Source organism: Carcharhinus amblyrhynchos, chromosome 16 (genome assembly GCF_965287045.1).
Source record: "Carcharhinus amblyrhynchos chromosome 16, sCarAmb.v2.hapA, whole genome shotgun sequence".
NCBI classification, from domain to species: Eukaryota; Metazoa; Chordata; class Chondrichthyes; order Carcharhiniformes; family Carcharhinidae; genus Carcharhinus; species Carcharhinus amblyrhynchos.
Window position 1 is genome coordinate 43,340,127 of NC_137339.1, and position 10,809 is coordinate 43,350,935.

The following is a 10,809-nucleotide window of genomic DNA, read 5'->3' on the forward strand; positions in this document are numbered from 1 at the left end:
GGCATTTGGCGTGCTTGGTTTCATTGGTCAGAACATTGAACGCAACGCCGGCACATCCACATCAGAACACTGAATACAGGAGTTGCGTGAAGTTGTTTGAATGAAGTAATAGCATGATGGGAAAACTGGTCAACTATTTGGTACAAAATAAGGAAAGCTGACTCCGCTTAACCTAAGACATGAATAAGACCAGAGAAGGTCAAAACCTGATAAGGCTGACTCCGCATAGCCTAGGGCTGTATGTTTTAGACAAATTAAGGTCAGGGATGAAGGAGTCACCAACCTTCTTCTGTTCTATCAAAGGATAAGATAAAGGTATGAATGATAAGATAAAGGTTCTAGGAGGTCAGCAGGTTGTCGTATGATTTATGACATTGCTTATGAAGCTATTGCTGATCGAATTCCTGAATAAGCTCTGATCACGCAAACTGATAATGATTATGTACAAATAGTGAATTGATTCTTTATGTAAGCGTGGACTTGAGAAGGAATTAGCAAGTCATAACGACTGCTCTCCAAACTCAAGTTACTTCATGCAGTCCTTCGTAAATAAAGACTAGTTATTTTGTCGGAATTACTTTTGTTGAGTCTTACCATCGTAGTCAAGAAGCAGGAAAGTTTCTATTTCAATAGTTGGGACGTTGTACAAAACATTAGTAAGGCCACACTTGAAATACTATGTACAGTTCTGGTCACCCTATTATTAAGATATTATTAAACTAGAAAGAGGGCAGAAAAGATTTACTAGGATGCTCCTGGGACTTGGTAGTTTGAGTTATAAGGAGAGGCTGGATAACTGGGGATTTTTTTTTTCCCCTGGAGCGTAGGAGGCTTAAGGGTAATCTTATAGAAGTCTACAAAATAATGAGAGGCATAGATAGATAAGTCAACATCTTTTCCAAAGGTAGGGGAGTCTTAAAATAGATAGAGGATGTGGGTTTAAGGTGAGAGGGGAGAGATACAAAAGGGTCCAGAATGGCAATTCTTTCACTCAGAGGATGTTGAGTGTCTGGAATGAGCTGCCAGAGGCAGTATTGGGGCAGGTACAATTTTGTCTTTTAAAAAGCATTTTGACAGTTATATGGGTAAGATAGATATAGAAGGGTATGGGCCAAATGTGGGCAATTGGGATTAGCTTAGTTGATAAAAACTGGGCGGTAGGAAAAGTTAGGCCAAAGGGCCTCTTTCAAAGCTATAAACCCCAATGACTTGATTTAAGCCCCTTCCTTCTCAGTAAAGATCATGTGAAACATATCCACAGTATTTAACTATATTTAAAATTAATCTCACACCTGCCATTTATTCCCTGTTCTTACAATTTTTGAGTCATGGTTTTTACATTGATGATAGCGACAGAAATGCCTATTGACAGTTAGTATTTCATAAAGTATTCCAATATCTTAAACCTGAATCCTACTTGTCCGACACACTATAGTGTCAGACTTCAATCGTGCAGATAGCATTCTGGCACAAGTTATTCAAGTCCACATATCATTTTGTTTCTTCACTTGAATAACAGGGGTGTTTCATTTTCTCCATTACCCACAAACAATTACCAAATCAAATATAGCACATTCCTCATTTATCAGGTAATATGGCAGATCTTGAACAGAAACATATATTCACTGAATGTTATAAACCCTTAATTCAAGAATTTTGCTTCAATTATAGTACATCACCATAACGCGGAGAGTTGGGCTTTGGTATATACTAACAAAATCTTTTCCACTGCTGCTATTGCTCACTTCATTGAACTTGGTGATTTGTTACATTGATTTTATTATGATATTTCTTGACAATGTGCTTGAACGACAGTTTAACACCAAATCTTTTCAGAAACTCATCTGTTGATGAATCGAAAGAACAAATCAAAAAGCCTTATCCCTCCTATTCACCATAATTCAACCAGGCAAAAAGAAGAATCTTCATTTAGCTGGAACCTTTAATCTAGTTGGGAAGTTTTTCTACCACTGCTGGAGAAAAAAATTAAAATGCACGAGATCATCTTCAAAAGTCCATAGCCACAGAGTAAACACAGGACTGGGCAATCTCAGACTTGTTTCTCAAGCTATCTGGTTTTACTTCCATTTTCATTGAATGCCAGGGTGGAGGACCTTACAGATTTCAACATCTCCAAAATCAAGACAGCCTGTTGCTGCCCCAACCCCAATAAAACCATCTCTCCCATCTGGAACCCCTCCTTTTATGTTTTTGGATCTTTTCCACTTTCCCCATTCTACATTTTTCAGTTTCCACATTTTAGATAACACTCAAGGGCAAGGTCAAACTGCTTGTGACTTTGTGATTATCTTTGCTCATCCCTATATCTAACTAGCATTAACAGCAACACGCAAAGACGTGATGGGCTGAATGGCCTCCCGCCATCTGCGTGGCACCTCAATTTTAACTGAATTAAATTCTTACTTTTATTTGGTGAAACTGTTTCAACAAGTTCAACCCAAATTTAACTAGACAATGTTGACTCCAACAAAATCAGGGCACTTAGAATTGAGTAGCTGGTAGTCAGTTTATAATTACTTACATAATCTTGTAAGATATAATATTATTGCTGTCTTGTTCCCACTGTAGATTTTAAACAAATCAAACCTCGTTTTGGATGTACTCATGTTGTAACATAAATGTAACAAATACAGAACCAGATTTGATGGTTCAAGTAATCATCATTTCCACTGGTTAGTGCATGAAATGTACTCCAAAGATGATATTTTCCTGTCAGTATTCAACGCCTTGGGCGCTCAATCACATTCAAGTGCAGCATCTCCTGATACTGAAGGCTCAATATCAGACAGTAAAATGTAAGATGGGTTAGCAGAAAGAATGAAAGGCAATATGAGAAAAAAAATTCTTTTACGCAACAACGGTTAGGACTTAAGATCAAAAGAAAAAGGGGAAGGAGTGGACCATTCAGTCCATCAACCCTGTTCGGCCATTCAATAATTAATGGTTGATTGGAAAGTGCCTCAACTCCACTTTTCTACCAACCCCACAACCCATGATCAGCCATGATCCAGTTAAATGGTAGAGCTGATTTAAGAAGCCGAATGGCCTGCACCTGCTCCAATTCCTGTTTTCCTACCAGTATATTTATATTTTGTGATTCATGCACAGGGAAACCCAGATCCACCTGAACAGCAGCATAGCTTTCCTATTCTTCCTGAAGTGGACAGCCTTACCTACCATATTATATATCAGCTGCCACATTTTTGCCCAATCACTTAACCCATCTACATCATTTTGTATACTCTTCAAATCCTCCTCACATTTGCTTTTCTATCTTTGTATCAGCAGCAGGTTTAGCTACAAGTCAGTTTCTTCATCCAAGCAATTAAATATTGATGTTAATAGTTGATGCGCCAGCATTGATCCCTGTGGCAGTGTGTGTTAGTCTGCCAATCTTGTAACTATTAACTTATTCTGACTCCATTCCCTGTTAGTTATCAATCCTTTACACATCTTGCTTGTTACATCCTCAAAGAACTCAAATAAATTAGTCAAACATGATTTTCCTTTCAATAAACCATTCTGATTTTGCCAGTATTGTGACTGTATTTTCTAAATAACCTGCTCTACCTCCTTAATAATGGATTCTAGCATTTTCCCAATGACAGATGTTAGATTAACAATTTCCTGTTTTCTTTCTCTCTTCTTTCTGAATAAAGGTATTACATATTGTTTTCCAAATGATTGGGATTTTTTTACAATTTAGAGAATTTTGGAAAACTGTAAACCACGAATCCACTATCCGAGCAGCCACTTCCTTTAGGACCATAGGATGCAAGCCAATGGGTCCAAAAACTTGTTAGCCTTTCGTCCCATTAGTTTCCCTAGTTTTTTTTATATGCCATTACGATTTGTTTTAAGCTCCTCCCTTCCTTTGCTGTTCTACAATTCTTGGGAAGCTTTGAGTGTCTTCTACTGTGAAGACAGATACAGAACAATTGTTCAGTCTCCATCATTTCCTTGTTTCCCATTATTTATTCCCCGGTCTCATCTATTAGGAGACAAACATTGACTTTAGCTACTCTTTCTATACACGTAGGTGTTTTACTGTTTTTGCATTTCTTTCCAGTTTCTAGTTTTGTCTCATGGTCTAATTTCTCCCTCTTAATTTTCAGTCAACCTCTGCAGATATCTAAAAATTTTCCCAACCTTGTGGTTAACATTAATCTTTGAAGAATTGTACACTGTTTCATTTCATTTGATAACCTAACTGATTTAGTTAGCCACTGATGATGCATCATTCTTGTCAAGTCTCTTTCTCAATGGAATATCTTTGATAAAAGTTATGAAATAGCTCCTTAAATGTCTACCACTGCTTCTCTATTGTTTTACCTTTTAATTTTCTCATTTGATTTTAGCCAACTGTCTGTACACCCTTGTAATTGTTTTTAAGCATACAATGCTCATTTCTCATTCTCAAAATCAGTGTGAAATTATATTATGTCCTGATTACTCTTACTTAGAAGATCCTTCATTGAGATAATTAATTACTCTAGTCTAATTACACATTACTAGGTCTAAAATAGCCAATTTCCTAGCTGACTCTAGAATGTATTCTTCTACGAAACACCAAACACACACTGACCGCATTCTCCAGGCTACCTTTACCAAATGGATTTGTCCAATTTATATGAAGAATAAAATTGCCCAGTTATTATAAACATCCATAAATTCTTGCTTTACACTATATCCTACAGTGTAGCCACTGTCAGAGCTCACAGTGATTTCTTTCTTTTGTCATTTCTTATCTTAACCCTATATTTTGATTACCTGAACCAATATCATTTTTCATGACAGTAGTGACTGCTACCTTTATTGAGAGTGCTATCCCACCATTTTTTTTGCTCCTGCCCATCTAAAACATCAAATATTCTTGAATATTCACGTGACAGCTTTGTTGTCTCATCAATGTGATATCATACACATTTATTTTTCTCTGTGTTACTCATTTTCTAATATTCTTTCACAAGATGTGGGTGTCACTGGCAAGCTCTGCATTTATTGCCCATCCCTCATTACTCTTAACGAGGTGGCAGTGAACTGCTTTCTTGTATCAGTGCAGTCCTATTGGTGACAGAGCACATTTAGGAAGAGAACTGCAGGATTTTGACCCAGCAAGTGAAGGAATGACAATATCATTATAAGATAGTGCATGGCTTGGAGGGGAGCATCCAGGTGCTCTCATGCCATCTGCTACCTTTTTCCTTCTTAGCGGTTGGGGTTGTGAGTTTGGAAGGCTCTGTCAAGGGAGCCTTGGCGAACTGCTGCATTGGATCTTGCATAAGGTACACACACTGCCACTGTGCATCAGTAGTGGAGAGAGTAAATGTTTAAGATGGTGAATATGGTGTCAATAAAGCAGGTTGCTTTGTGCTAGACGGTGTTGAGCTTCTTGAGTGTTTTTGGAATTGCATTTAATTAGGCTAGTGAAGAGGAAACCAATCACATTTCTGATTTGTACCTTATAGTTGGTAGAAAAACTTCGGGGAGTCCAGAGGTAAGTTACTCGGCCTCTGGTCTGCTCTTGTAGCTACAGTATTTGGCTGGTCCAGTACAGTTTCTGGATAATGACAATTATCAGGATATTCTTAGTGGGGGATTCAACAACAGTAGTGCCACTGAATGACATGTCGAGGCGGTTAGATTTTTTACTTGTTGTAGATGGTCAACGCCTAGCATTTGTGTAATATAAATGTTATTTGCCACTTATCAACCCAAGCCCAAATACTGTTCAGGTTTTGCTATACAAAAATGTGGACTGTTTCAGTATCTGAAGAGTCGCAAGTAGTGAACATTCTGCAGTTATCTGCAAAGATCTCCACTTCTCACCTTATGATGAATGGAAGGTCATCGATGAAGCAGCTGAAGATTGTTGGGCCCAGGACACTGCCCTGAGGAATTCCTGCAGCAGTGTCTTAGGACTGTGATCATTGACTGCCAACAATAATCTTCCTTTGTGCTAGGTATGACTAAGCGGTGGAGAGTTTCTCCTCCCCCACTCTTCCACCGATACCTATGAACTACAGTTTCGCTGTTGCATCAAGCAGCCTCACTCAGTTGAATGCTGCCTTGATATCAAGCATAACTCTCCCAATTCACCTCTCTGTCCATCTTTGGATGAAGGTTGTAATGAGGTCAGGAGCTGATTGGCCAGGCAGTACCCAAACCGAGCATCAGTGAGCAGGCTGTTTCTGAGCAAGTGCCCTTTGTTCACATTGTCGACAACACCTTTCGTTATTTTGCCGATATTGAGAGTGAACCAATGCAGTGCTAATTGGTTAGGTTGAATTTGTCCTGCTTTTTGTAAACAGTACATACCTGGGCAATTTTTATATTGTCGGGTAGGTGCCAGTGTTGTGGCTATACATTAATAGCTTGGCTCGGGGGCAGCTAGTTCTGGAGCACAAGTCTGTAGCACTACAGCTGTGTATTGTCACAGCTCATAAGTTCAATAGCATCAGCCTTTTCTTGATAACACGTGGTGTGTATTGATTTGGCTGAAGACTGGCACCTGTAATGCTGACGACCACAAGAGAAGGCCAAGATGGGTTATCCACTTGGTGCTTCTCGATAAGGATGAGTGCAAATGCTCGAGTCTTGACTTTTGCATTTACAGAATCCCTACAGTGCAGCAGGTGGCTATTCGGCCCAATGAGCCTGCACTGACAGCAACCCCACCAAGGCTCTATCCCTGTAACCTGACATATTTACTTTGCTGATCCCCCTCACACTGAGGTGCAATTTAGTATGGCCAATCAACCAATGGGTGGCACAGTGGTTAGTACTGTTGCCTCACAGCGCCAGGACCCAGGTTCAATTTCAGCCTCAAGTCACTGTCTGTGTGAAGTTTGCACATTCTTCCCATGTCTGCTTGAACATAGAACACTACAGTGCAGAAACAGGCCCTTCGGCCCATCAAGTCTTCACTGACCACAATCCCACCCAGGCCCTATCCCCATACATTTAACCACTAATCCCTCTAACCAACACAACCCAGAACACTAAGGAGCAATTTTAGCATGGCCAATCAACCTAACCCACACATCTTTAGACTGTGGGAGGAAACCAGAGCACCCGGAGAAAACCCACGCAGACACGAGGAGAATGTGCAAACTCCACACAGAGTGACCCAAGCCGAGAATCGAACCCAGGACCCTGAAGCTGTGAAGCAGCAGTGCTAACCACTGTGCTACTTGGGTTTCCTCCAGATGCTCCGGTTCTTCCCACATGCTAAAGACGTGAGAGTTAGGTTGATTGGCCATGCTAAAATTGCCCGTAGTATCAGGAGTAGCAGCTAGGGTAAATACATGAGGTTATGAGGAATGGGTCTCGGTGAGAATGTAATCGGTGCAGACTCGATGGGCAAAATGGCCTCGTTCTGCACTGGATGATTCTATAACAATGCACAAGTCGGGAGTGTGTTGGCATACTTTTCACTTGCCTGGGTGAGTGCAGCTTCATCAATACTCAAAAAGCTCAACACCATCCAGGAAAAAGCATTCCTGCTTGGTTAGCACCTTATCCACAAACATCCATTGCCTCTACCACTAAAGCACAGTGCAGCAGCATATACCATTTAGTAAGCCTACTTGTGGCACAGTGGTTAGCACTGCTGCCTCAACACCAGGAACCCGGCTTGGGTCACTGTCTGCACATTCTCCCCCGAATCTGCCTGGGTTTCCTCCGGGTGCTCCGGTTTCCTCCCACATGCTAAAGATGTGTGGGTTAGGTTGAATGGACATATTAAATCAATCCTTAGTGTCTCAGGACATGATAGGTTAGAGGGAATAGCGGGGTAACTAAGGGATAGAGTCTGGGAAGGATTGGTGCCAGTGAAGACTCAATGGGCCGAATGGTCTCCTTCTGCACTGTAGAGATTCTATGAACCTAACCTGCCCATCTTTGGACTATGGGAAGAAACCGGAGTACCCAGAGAAAACCCCACAGATGTGGGGAGAACATGCAATCTTTTATAAGATTTGCCAGATATTCAAAAGTTTTGCCAGATATTCAAAACGTAGTCAGAAAAATGTTTTAAGGAGCAGCTAAAAGGAGGACAGCGAGGGCAGACAGAGAGGTTTTGAAAAATTCCAGAGACGAAGGCATCTGACAGTAAAGCCATCAATTGGGCAACTAAAACTAGGCATCCATAGAGAACTATTCAACAATACAACGCAAATCCTAAACACTCATTGTGAAAAATCATTGCTCCTTATGCCATCTATGGCTCTTCTGGCATTCTGAAAGGCATTTAGGAACGGACAACAGATGGTGGTTGAACCAGTGACATACACATCTTTTGCAAGTTTTTAAAACTAATCACCTTAAATCTGTGATCATTCCCTAACAACTTTCTTCAGAACCTTTCACAATTTTAAGTGTCTATCAAATCTTCTCTTAACTGCCTCCACTCCAAGGAAAACAAGCTCAACTTCAGCACTCTGACCACATACTTGTTGTCACGCATCTCTGGAACCATTAGGTGGTCATTTTGTGTGTTCAATCCAAAACTTCCACACCCTTCCCAAAATGTGGTGCCCAGGACTGGACAGTTACAATGCTCTCTTACCCTCTGCGCATCATCAAGTCAAAGTTGAGCTACAGCTCCCTCACAACACTAAGTTTAAAAGCCGTTCCAGTCAGTTCTCACCATGGTGTTGCACACACTGATTAATCCCAGCCTATTCTTGCTTCCGTAAGATGAGCCCAGTGTGCAAATTCAATATCTTCCACAACTCTGAGCAGAGGTTCAAACCCACACAGAGTTTAACAAGATCACACCTTACTCTCCTTCCAAATCATCAGCCACCTGGGTTCCTAACTCATCCTTCTAAAAATCCTCATCAATACCTAAATCCTCTACACTTAACGTCTCAAATACCCTCCTTGCAAGTTTGCCAACCTACAAAAAAAGCTAACTTGTCCAAAACTGCCCACAAGCCAACCCATTTTAAGCCATGTCCATTCCTCTTCTGTCGCAGCAATCCTTCTGTGTTCTTCTTACAAACCCCTCCATGATTTTCCTCCAGCCTACATCCTGCTCACGTCAGGATGCGTTCTCTCCTCCCTCCGTTCAACCAACAGCGTCAAATCTTTTGGTGACTGCCAACTGCCGGCTTTCTGAAATTCTCTTAAACTCCCACTTTGCTTCATCCCATCTCACCCCTACTTCAAAAAGTCTCTAACATTTCCCCGTCGCCTTCCTCTACTCGTCTAATCCCTGTCCGGTCGTGAAAAGCACCTTGACACGTTGTGGAGAGCGAGTTGTTTCAGAGGAGTTCACATTCTCAAATGAGATTAAAAGCACCTGCAGAGTTTAAAACACTTTAGTTATGGAAAGTCCTAAACTGCGACTGACGGATAGGATATTGTTGTGGGAGCCGGTTTATTCAGAGTGACCATCTCTGGAATAATATTCAGTCGTGAACCCGAAGGAGGGTCCGCCTCTTGTTCTGTTAGCAACGCAGCTTCCACTCGAGGCCCAGGCTCTGCGGCCTAGCTCAGACTACCGTCTCCCCCACCCCAACTCAGGGACCGAGGAGAAAGCAGGCCACCCGAGACGGAAACCCAGAGGAGGAGCCGCCGGCGCCTCACCTGATAACTGAGTAACTCTCCCACATCCATATCACCGCCTTTACCAAGAGAAGCAGCAGCTCTCAGCTCGGTCCGAGATGGCGTCCACACTGCCGTAAAGCAGGGACAGTCCCAGCCACACTGCCGTATGTGCGGAACTGCCGTAAAGGCTGACCTCCCCCAGAGGTCGCACAAGCCTGAAGTGCAGTGGGGTCATCATCAGTGAGAAAGGGGAGCTTCTTCAATGATGAAAGTCCATTGATATCACCTTGGAAATGATGTGGAAATGTCGGCGTTGGACTGAGTTAAGCGCAGTAAGAAGTCTCACAACACCAGGTTAAAGTCCAACAGGTTTATTTGTAGCAAACGCCGTCTCTGGAATAATACTCAGATTTGGCTACCTGCAATTCCACCAGTGTTTTCAGCGTTTGCTACAAATAAACCTGTTGGACTTTCACCTGGTTGGTGTTGTGAGACTTCTTACTGTGATGACATTGGAAAGGCAGGTCTCTTCAGACAAATAACAGTCCATAATGAAAAACAAAATAGAAAACCTTTGGAATAACTGCTCAGTAAGTCAGACACTAACTGTGGAGACAAACAAAAACTGTTAATGTTCATTTATTAGTATCACAAGTTGGCTTATATTAAAACTACAGTGAAGTTACTGTGAAAATCCTCAAGCCATCACACTCCAGCACCTGTTCGGGTACACTGAGGGAGAATTTAGCACGGCCAACTCTGCCAAACTTGCACATTTTTGGACTGTGGGAGGAAACCAGAGCCCCCGGAGGAAACCCTGTAGACACGGAGAGAATGTGCAGACTTCACGTAGGCAGTGACCCAAGCTGGGAATCAAAAACGGGTCCCTGGTAGTGCTAACCACTGTACAACCGTGCTGTCCTAGAAACAAAAGGGCCTAAAAGGGATGTATAAAGGAACAGCAGAATAAAAGTTTATTTAGGAGAAGCCTATGCTGTTGAAAAGATATAAAGTGACTATTGGAAAGTTGAGGGCTGTTCTTCGAGGCCTTTGACAAGGTCTCTCATGGCAGACTAGTACAGAAGGTGAAGTTGCATGGGATCAGAGGTGAGCTGACTTGGTCCATAGAAGACAGGGTAACAGTGGAAGGATGCGTTCCTGAATGGAAGGCTGTGATAGTAGCAGCTCTTAGGGATCAGTGCTGGGACCTTTGTTATATGTATATATAAATAA

General features: G+C 41.8%; 1 protein-coding gene across 1 annotated transcript in view; it reads right to left on the bottom strand.

Annotated features, from left to right (window-relative positions):
- Window positions 1–9,729, bottom strand: part of ctnnbl1 (catenin, beta like 1) — a 178,219-nt gene extending 168,490 nt beyond the window's left edge. Inside the window, exon 1 of the mRNA XM_080205037.1 lies at window positions 9,616–9,729. Coding sequence (XP_080061163.1) covers window positions 9,616–9,645 — 30 coding nt within the window. The 5' untranslated portion in view covers window positions 9,646–9,729. The remainder of the gene's footprint in view (window positions 1–9,615) is intronic.
- Window positions 9,730–10,809: the final 1,080 nt, after the last annotated feature.